The sequence below is a fragment of the Pelodiscus sinensis genome, chromosome 10 (assembly GCF_052426305.1).
Source record: "Pelodiscus sinensis isolate ZL-2025 chromosome 10, ASM5242630v1, whole genome shotgun sequence".
In the NCBI taxonomy this organism is placed as follows: domain Eukaryota; kingdom Metazoa; phylum Chordata; order Testudines; family Trionychidae; genus Pelodiscus; species Pelodiscus sinensis.
In genome coordinates this window covers 7,374,042-7,393,701 of record NC_143061.1, presented here as the reverse complement: position 1 = coordinate 7,393,701, position 19,660 = coordinate 7,374,042, and the positions used below count along the sequence as shown (strand labels likewise).

The following is a 19,660-nucleotide window of genomic DNA, read 5'->3' as shown; positions in this document are numbered from 1 at the left end:
GGAAGGAGGAGGGGATGTTCCCCCATGGGGACCCCAGAGTCTCCTCTGGGCTGCCCCACCAGCCCTGCCTCCTCACCCCCGCACTGCTTAGCCCGCCCCTCACTCGCTAGCTCAAGCCCAGGCCCCAGAATGAGCCCCTCGGGGCGGGGCAGCGCCCCCCTCCCCCAGCAGCTGCGGGTCCCCGGCCCGCCTCGCTCTCTCCCCCGCTGCCCGCCCACGTGGCTGGGGCCCGGACCCCCCCGGCGGGGCAGCGTGTTTCCTCCCGGAGTGGGGAGCCCTTAGCCGGTGACACCGCGGCCGGGGGTGGGGCAGCCTGGCCCGGGCAGGGCGGACGATGGCTCCGGCGCCCGGCTCAGGGCTGCGGCGCAAGGGGGCGGCGGGGCCGGGCTCGCTGCGCCAGGGCCTGCGGCGAGCCTGGCAGGAGAAGCACCGGGTGCTGCTGGCGCCCCAGTACACGGGGCTGGTGGCCGCCTGCCTCTGCCTGGCGGAGGTGGGGGTCGCGCACTGGGTCATACGCCGGGTGCCATGTGAGTGGCCGGGCCCCTGGGCCGCGCCAGGGCTGGGGGGCACCTGGAGGCTGCGGGGCTACCCCAGATTCAAGCGCCTGGCCCTCGGTTCCCCCAGCTCCTCTCGCCCCTTCGCAGCTAGTTCCCTGGAGCAGCCCCCCGCCTGTCAGCCCTATTTGCTTATCCTCACAAGCATGGGGAGTAGGGGGGCGGGGAGGTTCTGCTGCCAGCCCCAGGTCCCAGCTACTGGCCCCGCAGGCCAGGGCTTGTCTCCCGGCCTCAGCTGGGGGTGGCCCCGTAAAGAACAGGGAAGGGGGGGGATGGGACGTGAGCACCACCACTCTTAAAAACGTGCCCGTGCCACTGCTTAATCCCATAGTGCCTGTCCCCAGCTCTGCCGCTGACTGGTTGGGAGGTCCCATGGGGTGAGCACTTGGCTGTTTCTGCCTCCTACCCCGCAGTGTTTTACCCCAGTGCCTGTCCGTGTGGAGATGATGCAGAGCGCGTGGAGCTGAGCATGCGTCTCGTGCTTTCCCCGCAGACACGGAGATCGACTGGAAGGCCTATATGGACGAGGTGGAGGGAGTCGTGAATGGGACCTTCGACTACACCCAGCTGAAGGGAGAAACCGGGCCCCTGGTGTGAGTAGTTGAAGGGGCAAGAGGAAGCTGGTCCGGGGGGGGGCTTCTTGCTGGCTAAGGAAGGGCAGTGTGTGTCTAAGGCATGGATAGGATCGGAATCCCTTGGGATGAGGCTCTTGGGGGCCAAGTCCTCTTTTCTCCTGCGCTGCCCCGGCCCCTCACTCCTGTCTCTCGCTCTCTAGTTACCCTGCTGGCTTCGTTTACATCTTCCTGGGTCTCTACTACCTCACCAGCCATGGCGTCAACATCCGCCTGGCGCAGTATCTCTTTGCTGCGCTCTATCTCGTGACCCTGCTGCTTGTCTTCCGCATCTACAGCCGGACCAAGAAGGTGAGACGGAATCTGCAGCCACTCCACCAGGGCCAGAACCACACGGGGCTCGGGAGCATTCACAGCTCCCACCTCTGGGCACGTCCGCACTGTGCTGAGCTCTGGCCTGTGCATGGAGGATCAGCGGTGGGGAGGGGAAGAAGACAGGGATAGCAAAGGAGCAATGTACGGCTGTAGCGCCAACAGGGGCTCCCTCCGCTGGCTCCTCCAAGGTCAGAGCCACCAAAGCTCAGCAGAAGTGCCTGTCCCTGCTCCTCTTCCCGCACCTGCTTGACGCTGCCCCTCCCCTTGAGCTTAGTGCAAGAGCCTCTGAGCTAAAAGCCAGCTGGCTCTCTGCTACGGCTGTACAGCAGTCTCATTATTCTCTCTGTAAGTGGTCTCAGTGTCCCTAGAAGGGACAGTGGCACCCCCAGCAGGTGCGTGGGTTACCCTGGCAGAGCTAGCGGTAGAGATGAGAGACCGTGGCAGGGTGGGACTGAGGGACACTGGCAGAGTAGGAGTTGCCCAAGGCTGGAGTACCAGGGGTGATGGATCAGGACCGAGGAGTACTGCAGAGGGGAGCTGGTACTGCAATGATGGCTGCTCCTGTCCCCACTCCTAGGTTCCTCCCTATGTTTTCTTCTTCATGTGCTGCGCCTCCTACCGCATCCACTCCATCTATATCCTACGACTCTTTAATGACCCCGTCGCCATGACGATCCTCTTCCTCGCAGTCAACCTCTTCCTGGAAGAGCGCTGGTCCTGGGGCTGCTTCTTCTTCAGGTGAGTCCCCCTTGCGCCCTCCGCACACACAGGGCCCGAGCCCTGACTGGGGAATGTCTGGTCTCCGGGGTTGTCTGGGTCAGGACTGACCCCTCCCTGCTCCAAGACACCAGGCCCCTGAAGCTGAGGAAGGCAGGAGTCCATGCTAGGGGCAGTCGCTGCTCCCAGGAGTCAAGGACAGAGCTCAGAGAAGGGGAACTTCTGCCCAGGTGACTCCAGCAGCGGGGCGGGGGGCGGTCTCTAAGGGTAGGTCTGCACGGTGGCTGGCCTGAGTCGGCTAGCAGCATGGACGTACCTTCAGGGAGACTTAGATGTGGCCAGGGCGGGGCCCCTCACTGTGCACAGAGGCTGCATGAGAATTTGGGAGTGTGAGCCAAGGGGGTGGGGAGGGGCAGCACAAAGCAGGTGTGGGAAGATGAGCAGGGACAGGCACTGCCATAGAGCTTTGGTGGCCCTGATGGAGGAGGAACCAGTGGATTGACCCGCATCCAGCATGACCTGATCAAACCCCTAGACCAGGATGTGGCCCCTCGGGGTAGCTCTTAGTGCAGGCTGAGGGACTGGGGGGGAATGTTTGGGAGGCCTGGCGGGAGGAGGAGGCAGCAATGTCCCAGGTGAGGCATTTGGCCGTGGGCATGGAGAGGAAAGGCTGGATTTTGGAGATGCTGGGCCTGGAGAAGCAGCAGGATTTGGGAATGGCCCAGGCACACATGCCACAGGCCAGGAAGGAATCAGACACAGCCCCACGTGCCCCCGACAACGCCAGTTGAGCCGAGTCCCCATGCACCCAGTAGCACCTACCTGAGTCACTTGGCCTGCGTTTCGTGAGACTCGGCGTCTAGTCCCTCGGCCCGCATGCTCCCGCTGGGATGGGGCTGGTCCATTCCTCTGGCTCCAGTCCCCTCAGGATGCGCAGCTGCCTTTCTCCTCTCGCTGCCTGTTGTCTTTTCCTCCAGGGCCCATTCCAGCCTCAGCACCATCCCAGTGCTGGGATACGGTCTGGTAGGTGCTGAGGAAGCTGTGTGGGGGAGGGGCCTGCAGGCGGGATTGGGGCCAGTGGGGGGGTGACAGCCCACGGGCAGGGCTCTGGGGGCAGCAGTGACTCTCTCTCCCCTCAGCCTGGCTGTGTCGGTGAAGATGAACGTCCTGCTCTTCGCTCCAGGCCTCCTCTTCCTGCTCCTTTGGCGCTTCGGCCTCCTGGGCACCATCCCCAAACTCTCCATCTGCGCGCTGCTGCAGGTAACCTGCCCCCAGGCCTGGCCCAGCCCAGGTGAACGCTGGGGCCCTGCACAGCTGGGCCAGCCTGGGCCACGGGGCTCTGGTGCCTTTTGCATGGATGCCCCTGGCTGCCAGGCTGAGCCTGAGGCCCAGCACCCAGAGATGTCGGGGGACTGGAGCAAACCTGGAAGGTGGACGGGGGACAGAGAGGGAGTTTGGGGGAAGGACCATTCCCCTCCTGTGCCCCCTCACAAATGTGCACTTACACCCAGCTGGTCAGTGTTCCCCCCAGGGCGGCAGATAAGGAGCCTGGGGGCCCAATTCACACAGGACACGCCCAGACATACAGGCAGAACACGGAGCTTCCCCCCTCGGCCCTGCCCCACAGCCCCCCACTGCTCTGCCAATGCCCCTCAACCCTGCCCCGCAGCCCCCCCTGCAACTCTGCCAATGCCCGTTAACCCTGCGGCCCCCTGCTATCCCAATCCTGGGCTCTCCCGCCAGCTCTACCGGTGCTCCTCAGTGCCAGCGTGGTACTGGGGAGGGTCCTGCCTGCGGAGCGGCTCTCACCGTTGAGGGGTCTCATTTGCAGGTGGCCCTGGGGCTGCCCTTCCTGCTGGCGAACCCCGTTGGTTACGTGACCCGCTCCTTCGACTTGGGCCGCCAGTTCCTTTTCAAGTGGACGGTGAACTGGCGGTTCCTGCCGGAGGAGGTTTTCCAGCATCGGGCCTTCCACCTGGCGCTGCTCGCAGCCCACCTGGGCGCCCTGGGGCTCTTTGCGCTGCACCGGTGGCACAGGTGAGACCCTGGCTGGGAACGGGGTATAGAGCAGCTGATCCCTGTCGTGTCCATGCTGCCTCTACTTTACAGGAGAGGTTGGAAAGGAGGCTGAAGCAGCCCACCTCCACCAGAGAGCCCGGCCTGGCCAGGCTGCAGGGGAGCAGGGTGTTTAAAAGCTTCCATGAGTTGAGGCTTTGGAGTTCTGGAGCCTGGGTGGTAGGGAGAGGAGAACTTGTTAGTCTGTGTTTGGGGCCTCCCTGTCCGAGCTGGGCCCTGGCTCCGTGAAGCTATTGCTGGCTCTGTTGTCTCAGAAGAAAGGGAGAGCTGTCTATGCCCCCAGTCGTCCCCCCCGGCAGGTCGGGTCTGAGAGATCCTGTGCTCATCCTTTCCCCTTCCCCACAGGTCTGAGGAGAATCTCTTGTCGTTGCTGAAGGACCCAACAGAGAGGAAGAGTCCACCGCAGGCCCTGACGGCCAACCATATCCTTGGGATGGGGCTGGAGGCTGGGGCAGGGCAGCCCTGGCTGGCCAGGGAGCCCCTGAAGGTGGTGCCTGGCCTTGTGGCACTGGGGAGACTCAGCTGTTGTGGGGGCCTGCTGGAACTTCCCCCACACTGGGTTAGGAGTGGGGAAGCAGCCAGTCCCCATGCAGCCTGGTGGCTCTGGGATTCGGTCACACGCCGGGAGCCCCAGCCTGGGCTGGAAGGAGGTTGCCTTGCAGCTCCATTCCCTCCTTAACGGCAGTGCACAGGTTGTCTTCGTTCTCTTCAGCTCCAACTTCATCGGCGTGTGCTGCAGCAGGTCCCTGCACTATCAGTTCTACGTGTGGTACTTCCACACCCTGCCCTACCTGCTGTGGTGCACGCCTGCCGGGAAGCTCAGCCAGCTGCTCAAGTACGTGCCCGCGTCCGCTCTTCTGCTCCGGGCTATCCCTCCCGCTGCTGGTACCGCACGGGGGGGACATGGCCTTCCACACTGCTCTAGCCCCGAGCCAATGAGGGGGCTGTGGGTCAGGACTGAGGGATATTGACTGATCCATGTGGCGGGGCTGCAGGTCAGGCGTGAGGGGTATCGGCCGATCCATGTGGCGGGGTGGAGCCCAGGCTGGAATTGCAGGTCAGGCGAGAGGGGTATCGGCCGATCCATGTGGCGGGGTGGAGCCCAGGCTGGAATTGCAGGGGGTTGCAGGTCAGGCGCGAGGGGTATCGGCCGATCCATGTGGCGGGGTGGAGCCCAGGCTGGAATTGCAGGGGGTTGCAGGTCAGGCGCGAGGGGTTTCGGCCGATCCATGTGGCCGGGGGAGCCCAGGGCTGGGATCGCAGGGGAGGACAGCTGAAATGTGTTCTCCCTGTGGGGGAGGGCCTGAGTCCCCAGCGCTGATCCAGGTCTCCCATTGCAGGGTGCTGATCCTGGGCCTCATTGAGCTCTCCTGGAACACGTACCCCTCCACAGTGTGCAGCTCAGCCTGCCTGCACGTGTGCCACGGGATCATCCTGCTACAGCTCTGGCACGGCACCGCTGCCCCCCTGGAGCCGCAGGGCCACCCTGCTGCCCAGAAAACCAGCCCTTCCCAGAAAAAGACAGAGTGAGACCGCGGGCAGCTGGAGGATGGAACATGCAGGCTCTCCCCTGGGAGCTGGACCTGGCTATACTGCCTCATGGCACGACGGCTCAGGCTGGGAGCTCTGGTCTCAGAGTTTCCAGGCTGTTCTGCAGGCACCGCTCAGCCGGCGGCACTGTCTGTCCTACCGCGTGGCTGCGTGGAGCTGCCCTGCCGCGCCCCCCTCCCCCTTGGGGATACCTGTTCTCTGGGATTTCCTCAATAAAAGTGGCAGTGTCCCCATGGGCTCCTGCTCCGGCCTGCAGTGTTGTCTGGCCCTTGCTGGGGTGGGGGACCATTTCACAGGGTGGAGCAGCTGCCCTGCTTTTGGGTGTGGAGGGATGGGGGGCAATGATTAGAGCAGTGGCCTAGGAGTATGGTTAGTGCAGGGGGCTGGGTGGCACAGGCCAGCCCTGGGTGGGAGGCTGGACCTTGTTTGCTCCCCAGCCAAGACCCATTTTGGGGAACAATGCAGCTGGCCCTAAGCCCCGAGAAGCAATGCCCCCCACGCTCCCGCCCTGCTCCGTCCAAGGCTGGAGCACATGTCCAAAGGCTCAGCCCCATTGACCCTACACCATGGAATCATTCTGGAACTGGATCTCCTACCGCCCCCTAGAGCTTTTACAGACCAAAGGAACCTTTCACCTGGGTCTCCATTTCCGCCCCTTCAGACCGGGGCTAAGGGGAGTGCAACGTGCTAGGACCCTGGGTGAGCACAGAGCAAGTGGAGGGGGTGGACGTCACATGTCTCCTCTACACCTTACGCTGCCTGCACCTCACTTGCTTCCAGACCCCGGGGGCTGCGACCGTCGCCCAGCAGGAGGGTGAGTGGCTCCAGCCTCCCGCACTCATGGGCAGCTGGGCCTAGGAGCAGAAGGGAGGCAGCTGCTGCAGTGGGTGAGGCCTGTCCATCTCCAAGGACAGCACCCCCGAGTAGCAGGGCAGGAAGGAGCGGTGGGCACAACCAGGTCAGATCCAAACCTCTTTATTGGTGTCCCCGGAGCCCCTCCCCTCCCTTCACACGTTGCTGGGGTTGTAGCACAGCATGTTCAGCTGGATGTTCTCATCCCAGTGGCGCAGCAGCAGGAAGAGGTGGCGTGCGGCCCCTTTCAGAGAGCCGACATCCACGCCCTCCGGCAGCTGCTGTGCCCGGAGCCAGGCGTCTGCCTTGGCAGCCAACAGCTCCCATTCCACAAAGAAGCCGGCGCAGCAGTGCTCAAGCCAGGCCAGCGCGACGGCCGTGGCCCAGCTGGCGCCCTCCAGGTCCCCCTCGTCAGCCTCAAACCCTACCTCTTGCAGGCTGCCGCTGGCTTCGGAGGTGGCGGGCGAGTGGTCGCAGGCATCAGTCTCAGAGCCACGCCCGCTGTCTGCCTGTGGCCAGACACTGGCACTTTGGACCTCGGAGCAGGTGCTGTGTGAATGGGGTGAGCCTGGTTCTGTCGCCCCCTCCTGGCTGCCTCTGGCAGGCTCTACGTGCTCTGGAGAGGGCTTGGTGGCGACTTGCTTTGAGCCGCTGTCAGGGCTGCCTTTGGCAACAAGTGCCCAGGGGGAGGCGCATGAACCAGGGCTGAGGCTAGCACGGTGCGAGGCGTATGGCGAGGCACGGCGCAGACGGTCCAGTGGGATCTGCACCACTTCGGAAAAGCTTTCCGTCAGCTGGAAGGTGCCCAATGCCTGCTGCAGCCACACCTGTGTGGGAGGGAGCATGTCTCTCATTCGTGGCTCAGGGCCAGAATCTGTCACTCACTGCATGGAGAGACAGACGAAGGGGGAAGTGTCTTGCACTCCAGAGACCCAGGATGTGCAGGGGTCTCCTGCATGCAGGGGGCGAGAGGGGGACACAGTCTCTTTGCTTGTGCACCGGGCAATCTTTGGGCTGTTGCTGGAGCTCTGCCAGACATCCTGTCGCAAGGGGGTGGCAGCAGCACGAGGGAAGCCAGACTGGGGCCAAGGCACTTTATGTCCAAACATAATAAGAACAGCCAGATTGGATCAGATCAATGGTCCATCCCAGTGCCAGGCGCTTCCGAGGGCGTGAACAGAACAGGCAAGCACTGAGTCCTCCACTCCCAGCATCGGGCAAGTGCAAGCGAGGGACCACATAGGAACAGCCACTGATGGACCCACCCTCACTGAGCTTCCCTACTTCCTTTTTGAACCCTGTTATAGCTTTGGCTTGCGCAACACCCGCTGGCAACAAGCGCTATAGGCTGACTCAGCTGTGTGGAGAAATACTTCCCTGGGGTTGTTTTAACCCTGCTCCCTGAGAACTGCAGCGGGTGTCCCCTGCTTCTTGTGTTAGGTGAAGGGGTCAGTCACACTCTACTTGTGTTCTCCACACGAGTCACAACCGTACAGGCTGAGGCCATGTGCCCGCTTAGTCATCTCTCCCAAGCTGGGAAGTCCCAATCTCCCCGTGTAGAGCAGCCGTTCCATGCCCCTCTGTGCCTTTTCCAATGCTAGTCTCTGTCGGGCTGGGCGCCCGGCCCAGCACCGTATTGGAGGTGTGGGCGTACCCTAGATTTCTCTCGTGGCAGTGCCATATTTTCAGTTTTATTATCTATCACTTGCCTCATGGTTCCTACCATTGCTGACTGCCGCTGTGCATGGAGCGGGTGTTTGCACGCAACTGACACTAGCGCTGCATTCTCTTCCGCAAGTGGTAGGAGCTTACTTGGCTCTGTGCCCGCCCCACGGACGCGCCGGGGCAGAGCAGGGTCCCCTGTAGAGCGCTGAAGTCTGTTGTGGGGGGAGGGGATGCACACCTCGCTGACCCAGTGCTCTGGAGTCTAACCTAGGGACACACCACCCAGTGGAGGGGACAGCCCTGGCTCCCATGAGCTTGAGGCGGATCCTGGCCTTGTCAGTACTAGTCTGCTCCACCACGTAGGAGACCCAGGTTTGATTCCAGGTCCTGGGGCTGTCAGGGAAGGGATCCATCCCCAGCACTGCTGGGGTGGGAGTCGAGTAACTCCAGGGGCGGGGCTGGGCTCAGCAGGGTGGGGTGGCCGTGCAGGGTCCTTACCAGCGGGAGGTAGTCATGGGTGGCGCTGTCCTTGGAGAGCCTGCTTTCTGGGGCCAGGCACTGGGGCCGCAGTGCGAGGCCATGGCCCCGGATCCTGCTGAGACTGAACCTGCGGGGAGAAGAGACCAGTGAGCAGCACGGCCTGCATCCTGCTGGCATGGCACAGCAGCGCTCGCGGACCCCGTGCAGGAGAGAGTCCGCTCCAGCTCCTTCCTGCCAAGGAGGCAGGGTGGCCAAGCTGCAGGGGGACGCTGGCCTCTCGCCCAGAGGCTGCTGAGTCCCAGACAATTCACACTGCAGTGCAGGGTAGGCTGGCAGCAGCACTGGGAGAAATTTACCCCTGCAGTACTGCTGGGCCAGGGCTCAAGCACTGGAGGCTTAGAGGGAAGGGGGGGGGGAACAGACCTCAGTGAAGCACCGGTGGGGTCTCCCCCTCTCTGCTGCTGAAGCGGGGGGATCCCCTCTGCATAGAAGAAGCCCTCCTCCTCCCCACCCCCCCGCTGGGCCCTCCCAGCCCCAGAGAGTCAGTCTGGAAAGCCTACCTGGAGCCAGCAAAGTTCTCCGTGGATTTCTGGGATCCCACGGAGGTGGCAGAGGGACTAGCCACAAGACCTGGCATGGGGAAGGAAGGTCACTGCACTCCCCAGGGCTCCCCTGCTTCCTCCACTCCATCCCCATCCTGATTGCCTGCTGCCACTGCAAGCACCACAGAGACCCCCAAGCATCCCTGCCTGCGGGGGAAGTTCTCAGCCATGCTAGGAGTTAACAGGGCAGGTGAAGGGCCCCCATGCAGAGGCCTCAGCCGGTTGGGCCCTCTCCCTGGACTGTGCCCCACTCGGACGTCATCCCCTGCCAAGTGCAACCTGGTGCAGGATGGGAAGTCTGACGCCCGCGTGAGCTGCCTTCCCAAACCCAGCGCTCCTCCGGGGGCGGCAGGCAGTTCCGCTGCGTGGGGTGGTTACTGTTCCCCCACAGTGTCCCCTACATTTCCAGAAATGGGAGCCCCCCTCCCATCAGACCCTTTCTCTCCACAAGAGAGCCAGCGTCTCTGCACTGCCTGGAGCGGTGAGGTCAGAGAGAGCCCGTTCCAGCCAGTCCCAGGAGCACAGATGCTGGCAGCTGTCAGCTGATAACGTAACCACACGGGCTGGATCCCCTGAGGAGAGGTCACCGCCCAACACGGTGGGTGGGACAGTAAAGCTGACGGGTGCCTACGCCACCGGGTGTTCCACGTCCAAATGGGCTGTGAGATGGTTCACACTTAGGCTTCAGGCTTCCTGCACCTCTGGGGCACTTGGCAGCAGCCGCCGGCAGGCCCCTGTCCAGGAGCTGCGATGGAGAGGGCAGCTGGCCCCCATTGCTCACCGGTTTCAGAGCAGTGCTATAGCTAACCCCTCAGGTGCCTGCTTTCCCAGATCCCCCACAGCTGGGCTGTGCAGGGACTCACCATCGGGGCAGCTTTGCTTTTCCCAGCCACAGGCAGCAGAGGAGATGCTGACGGGAGAAGCAGGGCTCTCCTCTCGCTCTGGAACAGAATCAAGACTTCAGAGACTACACTGGGTGTGGAGGCCCTCCACTCCCTGCTGCAGACATGGAGCACAACCTCCCTCCTTTACACGGCTCCAGGCCTCCAGCTGGGACTCCCCTGCAGTAGCAGGGGCCTGAGGCACCATCCTTGTCTCCATCTCCCATTGATGCAGAGGCTGGGGCCCCCTATGGAATCCCAGCAATTGCATGGCTTTGGCTTCCAGGGAGCACATCACCCCAGGGCCCTGTAAGCTACCCTGGCTCCCAATTCAAGGTGCTGGGAATGGGCCAGAGAACCCCTGAGGTTCTGATCCAGGCTACTCAGACTCTTGGTTTCCCACCCTGGGTGGCTGAGGTCAGCAGCCGCTTGAGCTGACACTGATGTAACCCTGAGGAGCTGGGCAACGTCACGAGAGGCCCAATCTAAGATGTAGCCTGGCATTGCCCTCAAGGCCTGGACAAGCCTCACTGGTTTGCTGCGGTTCCTCCCCAGACGGCTGGTTCTGGAGAGGCGGTACGGGGGCCGTTCATGGGTGTGGGGTGGCGTGCCAAGGGAGGGGGGGTTATCAAGGCAGAATTGGGCTGGTACCTGCGGAGATGACAGCATCATCTAGCTCCTCTGAGTCGCGCCATCGTGCCAGGCCCACGGAGCAACTGCGCTGGCGCCGGTTCCCAGCCAGGGACCCTCGGGTATGGCTGGAAGGGCCCCCTGGAAGGAGTCACACACATCAGCGGCACCACCGAGCAGGGCACAGAGCCTGCAGAGGGTCCCCAGACTCCCTGGCCATTGCTGTGTTGATCCCAAGAAGCTCAGGCCGAGATCCTCAAAGGCACCAAGTGCCTGATGCCCATTGGCCTCAGTGGGAATTAGGCTCCTAAATACTTCTGAGGATCTGGGCTCATTTCCGTTCCTGCTTCCTCTCACACTCAGCTTTTGACTCTGGACAGTTCTTGGGGGTCGGACCTATCCCTTTTCTCGTCATAGCCAGCTGCCTCCTAATCCCTCTCCGCGCCCAGACACAACTGAACATGCAGGTGTCGGTGGGAGCAGGTGCTGGCAGGGAGACAGAGACTGATCCAGCCGTGTGCACGGGTCCACGGATGGAGCGACATGGGGATGCAAATGTTCATCAGAGTCTCCAGAGTCCCTAGAGGGTAGCTGGGAGGCGAAGAGGGAGCCGTACCTGAAGTGCGAACCTCAAGGGCCCTGGGCAGGACCTCCTGGGTGGAAGAATCCACAGGCACCAGGCAGGTGTAAATAGAGGGCGTGTTGCAAGCCTTGCTGGACTGGATGGCCTTAAGGCGGAGCCTCCGGGAGAAACCTGAGAGAGAGTGCCTAGGTGAGGCTGGGAGGGCAGGGGGAGGCAGAGGGTCCTGGTGGGGCTTGCAGGGAGGTGCATCCTCACCGTGTTCCAACTCAGCTTCCCTCTGCGCTACATTCTCGTGGTCCCGGATGACGGAGCTGGCGGTCAGCTGGTGCAGCAGTTTGTCCCAGGCCTTACACGACTCTTGTGGCAGCTCCTCCTTGCCGTCCCCATCCCTGCAATGGAGCAGAGGCTCCAGGGTGGCAGTCACTTCCCAGGAGACGGGCTTTCCAGCACTGAGCGCATGGATAACCACCTGGCATCGCAGGGGCGGGCAGGCACCCACCTCACACTCGCCACGCTCAGCCGCTGGCGATGGGCTGAAAAGATACGGGGGCTCCACCAGCATGTCCCAGTCCAGATGGGCGGGCGAGAGCAAGTTACCTAGGAGACAAGAGGAGTGGGGTCAGGGGGCAAAGTGGAAGACAGCCCCCCTGGGCTTGCACAAGGCACAGCAGTTCCTTGTTCCACACCGGGATCCAGGCTGCCCTGAGTTCCCTGCACTTTCCTGAGGAGGCCGTCCTGTGGCCGGACCTAATTTAGGCTCCAGCGCCTCCCTCCTGCTGTGACAACACTCACTGGAATCTGCCAGGCTCCTCCGCAGCTGCGGCAGCTCCGGCCCGATCTCATCCAGCTTCCCTTCCAGGGACTGGTTCCGCTTCTGGGACACCTTCTCCAGGGCCCTGCGCAGCCGATGGGCATCCAGCTCACCGTGCGGGGACGAGAAGCTGCGTCCGGACAGGGCAGCTCGCGCCAGCACCTTCTTCCGCCGCGCCAGCTCCTCGGCGCTCAGCGTCATGCACGCCTGAGCGGGGAGAGAGTCAGGGGTCAGTCCGGGGAGCTGCTTTGGGTGGCGGGTCACTGCAGAGCATCAGCTGGCTCAGCTCTCTACACAGGCCAGGAGCTGGGCAAACCCATCCCCTGCAGGAACTCAAGGGGGAATGCTGGCTGGTGGGCGAGCTGCCCCCAAGGTGGGGCAGTTGCAGTCCCAGCCAAACCAATGGAGCTCAGAGATGGCTCTGAGGCAGCCCAGTAGTTGGCATAGTCTGAAGTGGTACCTCCCTGCCTTGAATTCCTGGGACGAGTTCTGCCTGGTGACAGTGGTGTCACAGCAGTGTCCAGGGTAGAGATGCATCCTCTGTACAAACTGAGCCTTAACCCACAATTGTAACTCAAGATTTTCCGGGCAAGTGCCCTTGACTAAGGATGTCAAGAACTAGTCGACTATCCGATAAGCAAAAGCTCGGATAGTCGAATTGACTAGTCGCACCCCCCCCCCCCTCCCCCCCGCTGCCTGTCTCAGATAGAGGCAGCAAAGGGGAGGGGAAGGGAGTACTTCAAAGGGGCTGCCCCGAGTGGGTCCCCTTTTAGAAAGAAATATTAAAGCTGTTGTATTGATTGAGATGTTGTTTATTTACTGGTAACTGTCCTTTTAAAATTTAGGTTTTGTAAAGTTCCATCTTTGCTCCAGAGAGCTAGAGGTCAGAAAAGCAGAAACAGGGCTCCGGGGAAAAAACAGAAGTGACTGCCAAGGACTATTAAGAAACTCTGCTTGCTAGCAGAGTGGAACTACCCCTTGCAGTTAAGCTGGGCTGTAGGGGGATGATTCCGAAAGATGGATTGTATTTTCTTTCCTATATTGCTTTTGAATGATCCGGAGGATATAATGGATAATTCCCTAGTGTAAGGGCCTTGTGATAAGGTATACGGCTTGTTTCAGAGTTACCTGCTCAAATTAAAATAGATTTGAACAGTGTTGTAATGTAAAGCTGTCATGTATGTATTTCTTGTTTCATCTCAGAAAAGCAATCATGGAGAGACACTGTCGCCGGTCTCAAGGAGAAGATGTTGCTACCTTGCCTGTTATCTGAAAGGTGTCGTCATCCCTTGGATTCAACAAAAAATTCCTTAGAGTCCACTCTAAAATGCTGGCAACTGTAGCCCATCGTTTTGGTCCTTTCTCCAAAATATAACCCACAGGGATGGGAAATCCTTGACTATTTGTCCAGGTGGGTCAGTCTTGTGGACAACTTCCTGCTTCGCAGGAGGACTTGCTGAACCTTCTCCTAGTCGGTGCGTTCCCCTGGGTTCAACCACAGAGCATCAATGCCAAGAGATGCAGAGAGACTCGAGGTTGGGGTCTAGAAACTGGCTGGGGTCCTGCGACAGCTGATCTGGACAACTGGGGAGCGTCCAAGGAGGGCCCACCGCGATATGATCATTAGAATGCTGAAACCATGCTGGCGAGACCACACTGGGGCGATCACGACGACATGGGCCTTGTCTCTCTTGATCTGTACTAGTACCCAGAAGATGAGAGGGATGGGTAGGAATGTGCATCTCAGCTCCTCAGTCAGTGATAGGAGGCAGGCAACAGAGAGGGAGCCCTTACTTGCTGGGAGCAACTATGGCATTTTATTTTGCCTGGTGGCAAACAGGTCTACCTGGGGAGTTCCAGCCCCCTCTGGGTGATCATGCAGGCCCCTTCTGGATGGAGCGCCCACTTGTGGTGAGAGGAAAAGTCCCTGCTGAGGTGATCTGCCAGCAAATTCCTGACTCCTGGGAAGTGACAAGCTTCCAAGTGGATGTCGAGAGTGATGCAGAAGTCCCAGAGCCAACCAGCATGCTTCCCTTTGCCGGCTGATATAGACTACTGAGGCTGGGATCTCTGTCAGGGCTCTTACCAATGTGCCCAACAGATGTGGCAGGAAGAACCCCCAAGCCAACCAAACTGCCCCGAGTTCTTTGACATTTGTGTGTAATGTTGCCTTCTCCAGGGTCCACAGGACCCAGCCTAGGTCCAAGTGTGACGTAGTGGGGCTTCTTGCTGGTTGCTAGGCTTGGGCTGTCCCCTACTGGCCCTGTCTGTGAGCACGGCCCGGCAGGGGGGCCAGACACGGCCCTGACCGGTTCTGACTGGGGGGAGGGAAGGAGGCTGGAACAAAGGAAGTACGCGGGGGGAGGAAGAGTGAGTCTGGGGCGGGAAACATGATGGAGACAGCCTAGGGAGGGGGCTTGGAGACTAGGGGCTCAGGCACTAGGGGGAGGGATAGCTCAGTGGTTTGAGCATTGGCCTGCTAAATCCAGGGTTGTGAGTTCAATCCTTGTGGAGGCCATTTAGGGCAAAAATTTGTCAGGGATGGTATTTGGTCCTGCTGTGAAGGCAGGGCACTGGACTTGATGACCTTTCAAGGTCTTTTCCAGTTCTAGGAGATAGGCAATCTCCATTCATTAAGAGTTCTGGGGCATCCTAGCCCACCTCCTATTGCCACATCAAGTCTACGCTGTGCTGTATTCTGGAAACTCAATAACCCCTCTCTGTGCTGTTGGAGACTGTTCTGGCTGCTACGGGGGTGCAGGATCAGGGGAACCCCAGCTGCGCCATCACACCAAGGTGTCCAACACCAGCTCCAGCTGCGCCATCACACCAAGGTGTCCAACACCAGCTCAAGTGAGGGAGCAGGACTGCTGAACTGACTTTCTCTGGGTCATTTTATCACTGCAACAAGGTGTGTATCACCGAGGGAATGGTTACAGACAAAACAATAGAAGAACGGCCATACTGAGTCAGCTCAAAGGTCCATCTAGCCCAATATCCTGTTTTCCAACAGTGGCCAATGTAACAGAATGAACAGAATAGGGAATCACCAAATAATCCCTCCCCTGTTGCCTATTCCCAGCTCTGACAGACACTACCATCCCTACCCATCCTGGCTAACAGTCACTGGTGGACCTAACCTCCATGAATGTATCTAGCTCTTGTTTGAACCCTGTTAAAGTCCTGGCCTTCACAACATCCTCTGGCAAGGAGTTCCACAGGTTGGCTGTATGTTGTGTGAAGAAAAACTTCCTTTAGTTTGCTTTAAACCTGCTGCCTGTTAATTTCATTTGGTGACCCCCAGTTCTTGTGTTATGAGAATGGTCTCTGGCCTGGGAATAGGCTGCCACCAGCCATTATTGGAGAGGCTGCATGCAGAGCCTGGCATAGTGGACCACATAAGTGCACACCATCATGTGCCCCAGCAGGTGCATGCATATTCTAGCCACCATCAAGGAAAACTTGGAACCCTTTGCAATGAGGTCCGTCAGAGGCTGAAACCTATGTAGTGGCAGGAATGCTGTAGCACGAGTTGAGCCGAGCACGGCACTGATTAATGCGACTCATGTGGACTTTTTGTTGTTGACTAGTAGCCCCAAGGAGCAGCATGTGGTTTGCAGGACCTTGATATCACGTAACCCACACACCCAATCCCTACAATGAATAAAATGCCACTGCGAGGCACTAACCAGCCCTGCCCTGCTAGGAAACACAGGAACTAACATTGAGGAACCCAGAAGAATGCCTCTGTCACCATGACAGGATTCTCTCTCCAGCAGGAACTTAGCAGGAGACCCAGAAGAAACCCATACCCGTTTCTGAGCCAGAGACAGCACATGAGGCAAGAGGAGACAGACAACCCCAGCCTTCTTTACTCAGGGCAGTCCCAGCCAGGGCTCAGCTACACCTCACCTTAGTGCCAGCAGTCGGCCTGGACTGTGGGAGTGGAGCTGATTTGGTGGAGGAGTCGCACAGAGAAACACTTTTCTGTCCCTGCTGAGAGCTGGTTTCCAGGGTCCGAGCCAGCGAGCCACCCTCCGGAGCTATGTCCCTGGAGCCAGTGGACTCGCTACTGGTGGAGCCGTGGGAGAGCAGGCCCTGGCTCCGGTCGGTGCTGACAGAGCAGTGTGTGAGCACATATTGTTCCTGGATGTAGGAGGCCTGGTAAATCCGCTTCCAGATGTCAGAAACAGGGTCCACGCCTGCCAAGGAGAGACACAAGCAGCAAGGCTATTCTACTGGAAAAAGAGATGCTCCCCCCCACCACAGATCCCCCCTTTATAGCCCTCGGAGCCTGTCTGGCAGGGACCCGTCCTTGGGTCAGCTCTCTCCAGCCAAGCGGGGTGTTGCAAAGCCGGGAGGGCTACACGCACACAACCACATCTCTGCAAGAGCAGGCAGCGAGCGACCAGAGGAGTCAGGGCTCAGCATCCTGCCTCCACAACCTCCCTGTGGATGAACGTCCATCTCACTGGCCGAGCTCCCGGCTGCTCCACTCACTCTTCTCAGACTCCGCGACGCCCCCAGCAGAAAACTCCAAGGAAATCTCCTGCAGGGCTTGGCTGATCTCCTGGCTCTCCCCCGCGGGGTATGGGTGAGCCGCGTCAGGGCTATATGCCTCGTCCTGGGACTGGAACGCTGAGCCCACAGAGCCCCGCGAAAGGCTTCTACACACTCGTTCTCTACCCTGGCAAAGCAAGAGGACAAGGAAGTTGCCACAGCCACAAAACGAGGCCCTCCTGCTGGCATCGGCTCATGGGAGGGGCAGAAATACACCGGCATGTGAGTTTCCTCACCACAGGGCCAGCCACTGTCCATTTCCCACTGGTGAGTACGGCCCAGTGGAAAAGCCTCACCCCACTACACAGAGGGCTCTTACTGTCTTCTTGTCCCGGAAGCTGGCGATGTTGTAGAGGGTGCAATAGCTGATGAGCCGGTCTCCTGGGTACAAGGCTGCGATTTCATTGGGCGACAGCAGGGCCTCCATGGTGTCAGGCACATACCAGTCTATGGTGATGTCACTCACAGCCGGCTCAATGGCCTTCTTCAGAGACTTTATCAGCTGAGGAGGGGGCAGAAACCAGACTTATCAGCCCTCAAACGCACACAACCGGTGCGTCCCACAGCCACACACACTCCAGGGAGCCCCCAACCTTGGAATCACCAAACAGCTGTAGGCCCTGAAAAGCAGGTGACTGACAACGAGCCACCCAGAGCAAACAGCACATAGACTGGACCTCCCGGATAAGCCGAGTGGGGTCACAAGATAGCACAGAAACACTCACTGGAGCAGGAACCAAGCTGGAGTAGGGGATGAGGGTAGATCTGGGGCTACAGGGACCTGGTTAAATGCTGAATGCCAGTGCCTTGCTGAACACTGGCACAGGGCTGGCTTGGTGGATCCTACAAGAGAAGCCTGATCTTGGAGCTAAAACATTTTTCAAAGTCATTCAGGGTGGGAGGGACCTTAACTCTTCTCTCCCTACACTTACCCCCTCAAGAGCCCCCATATCACTGTACTCCCTCCCCGGGCTGGGAGATGGATGCAGGTCTCTCCAAAGCCCAAGAATACCATTCTGAGCATCAGCCTAGGTACTGGGCGCTGCAGAGAAGACAGAAGGCTCCTCACCTCCAGCAACTGAATGACTCATGACTGAATGGAGGAGTGGTGGATGGATGGCCGTGTGTGTAAGGCATTAGCCTGGGACTCAGGAGAGCTGGGTTTGATTTGTGGCTCCACCACTCATTCTGCATGATCTTGGGCAAGCCATTTAGGTCCATATCATCAAATCCTCTGAGCCTTGCTTTCCAGGGAAGCTAGGAGCCTGTACACCTTTGGGGGTCTGGGCCCTAATCTCTCCCCCACCCGTATCACGCGTATACCAATACTTTGTTTGGGATGTAAGCTGTTTGGGGCAAGGACCATTTCTCATAGCGTGTTTGCCATTTATTAGCACAGCGTCTTAACCACTGGCTCATCACTATGTGTTTGAACAGTGCCCAGCACAACAGAACAGTGCCCATCACAGCCAGGGCCATGCAGACGGGACTCCTTGCAGAGTAGCCCATGCTTCCTAGATCAAAGCGGCGCACTCTGTGTTGGACACCCATGGCCCCTGCCTGAGGCACACAACACATGCCACAAACTTTGTGTTACCTGGTCTGTCTGTCTGCAGGCTGGACCCTGTGGGAGCCAAGTGTAGTCTGCCCCTCTGGAACAGGAAGAGGGCAGCCTACTCCAGTGCTGTTCTTTGCCCATCAGGTATAGTGGCGGGCAGCAGACCTCCTTGGCAGATGGTTACTAGAGACCTCAGTGTGCTCACCCCCATAATGAGGGCACACACTGGCGCAGAAGGAGGGCACATACCTTGGGCTGCAGTCTCTCCTCAGGGCTTAGGAACTCTGCCCGACCTTTGCTCACCTTGGCCAGGCCTCTCAGGAGCCTCCGGCAGGCTCCAGAGCCCAGGCCAAAGCTGAAGCACCTGCAAGAATACGGAGACCTGCTTAAAAGCAATCCTGGGGGCCCAGGGCCATCCTTAGGATTTCTGGGGCCTTCCGCAGTACAGCGAAAGCTTTGTTATCCAGCAGGCATGGGGACCAGGGGTTGCCGGTTAATTGAATATGCTGGATAACAAAGTTTATTGCTCTGCCCCTGTCCCCTACTGGCAGATCTGGCTCCCAGCAGCTCGAGGCAGGCTGAGGGGGAAGGAGGTGCCTGCTGATGATGTCAGCCCTGCAATAGCCAGCTGGACAGGCTGAAGTGAGGTAGGTGCACCTGAAGGGCTGGGGGCAATACTGAGTCACACAGTTTTCCGGTTAACAGAGTGCCAGATAACAAAGCTTTCCTTGTACTATCAAATTGGTGCCCCATGCCCCACAGCAGCCTGGGTACGCAGCAGGGTGGGGGTGGGGAATAAAGATGATTTTTTAGAGATGTGATTTTATAATCTCCAGCAGCACCCAATGGCACATTTTTAAAGCTAATTTTAAACTCAGGTCCAGTAGACTAGCATAGTAAATTCAGAAACTGATAGCATAGACCTGGGTTTGGCAAATGCTTGTTAACTGGCTTCAATGCCACATGAATGGCTCTTTCACAGGGCCAGGGTTCTGCTAACAGGTCTGGCAGGCTTTGTCACTTATAAGTTAACTAGATCCTCTCCAGAGGAAGCAGAACCACAGAACAGGGATAGGTAGAGGCAGAGGGTGGACATTAAGAGCCAGCGGTGCCCCAAATGTTCAGGTGCCTTACACAGCTGCCAGGGCCCTGCTGGTGACCAGGAGTCATCTGTGTCTGAAGAGGGAGAGGGA

General features: G+C 59.5%; 2 protein-coding genes across 4 annotated transcripts in view; one reads left to right on the top strand and one right to left on the bottom strand.

Moving 5' to 3' along the window:
- Positions 1–276: 276 nt before the first annotated feature.
- ALG3 (ALG3 alpha-1,3- mannosyltransferase) lies at positions 277–6,081 on the top strand. Of its 3 annotated transcripts, none has more exons than XM_089780726.1 (9): positions 277–527; positions 1,048–1,147; positions 1,330–1,477; positions 2,079–2,239; positions 3,358–3,478; positions 4,050–4,255; positions 4,640–4,717; positions 4,986–5,179; positions 5,635–5,778. In XM_089780726.1, the coding sequence occupies exons 1-9, from the start codon at positions 335–337 to the stop codon at positions 5,640–5,642; spliced, it is 1,209 nt and encodes a 402-aa protein (XP_089636852.1). In that variant the 5' UTR covers positions 277–334; the 3' UTR covers positions 5,643–5,778. The 3 variants fall into 3 exon arrangements, with proteins under 3 accessions (XP_089636852.1, XP_089636851.1, XP_089636853.1); XM_089780725.1 differs by having other exon boundaries at positions 279–527; positions 4,986–5,129; positions 5,635–6,081; XM_089780727.1 differs by having other exon boundaries at positions 355–490; positions 4,986–5,129; positions 5,635–6,081.
- Positions 6,082–6,849: 768 nt separating this feature from the next.
- Positions 6,850–19,660, bottom strand: part of VWA5B2 (von Willebrand factor A domain containing 5B2) — a 47,796-nt gene continuing 34,985 nt past the window's right edge. Inside the window, exons 11-22 of the mRNA XM_025179191.3 lie at positions 18,717–18,831; positions 17,229–17,411; positions 16,850–17,036; positions 16,262–16,551; positions 12,331–12,556; positions 11,794–12,135; positions 11,572–11,709; positions 10,977–11,096; positions 10,308–10,385; positions 9,403–9,472; positions 8,861–8,969; positions 6,850–7,524 (exon numbers count right to left, since the gene is read on the bottom strand). Coding sequence (XP_025034976.3) covers positions 6,853–7,524; positions 8,861–8,969; positions 9,403–9,472; positions 10,308–10,385; positions 10,977–11,096; positions 11,572–11,709; positions 11,794–12,135; positions 12,331–12,556; positions 16,262–16,551; positions 16,850–17,036; positions 17,229–17,411; positions 18,717–18,831 — 2,530 coding nt within the window. The 3' untranslated portion in view covers positions 6,850–6,852. The remainder of the gene's footprint in view (positions 7,525–8,860; positions 8,970–9,402; positions 9,473–10,307; positions 10,386–10,976; positions 11,097–11,571; positions 11,710–11,793; positions 12,136–12,330; positions 12,557–16,261; positions 16,552–16,849; positions 17,037–17,228; positions 17,412–18,716; positions 18,832–19,660) is intronic.

Excerpts from the sequence above, each read along its gene's own strand:
- ALG3 (XM_089780725.1), top strand. The coding sequence starts at position 335 with ATGGCTCCGGCGCCCGGCTCAGGGCTGCGGCGCAAGGGGGCGGCGGGG. Across the intron at positions 2,240-3,357 it reads TGGGGCTGCTTCTTCTTCAG|CCTGGCTGTGTCGGTGAAGA; the intron begins GTGAGTCCCCCT and ends CTCTCCCCTCAG. Across the intron at positions 4,718-4,985 it reads CAGGCCCTGACGGCCAACCA|GGTTGTCTTCGTTCTCTTCA; the intron begins TATCCTTGGGAT and ends CGGCAGTGCACA.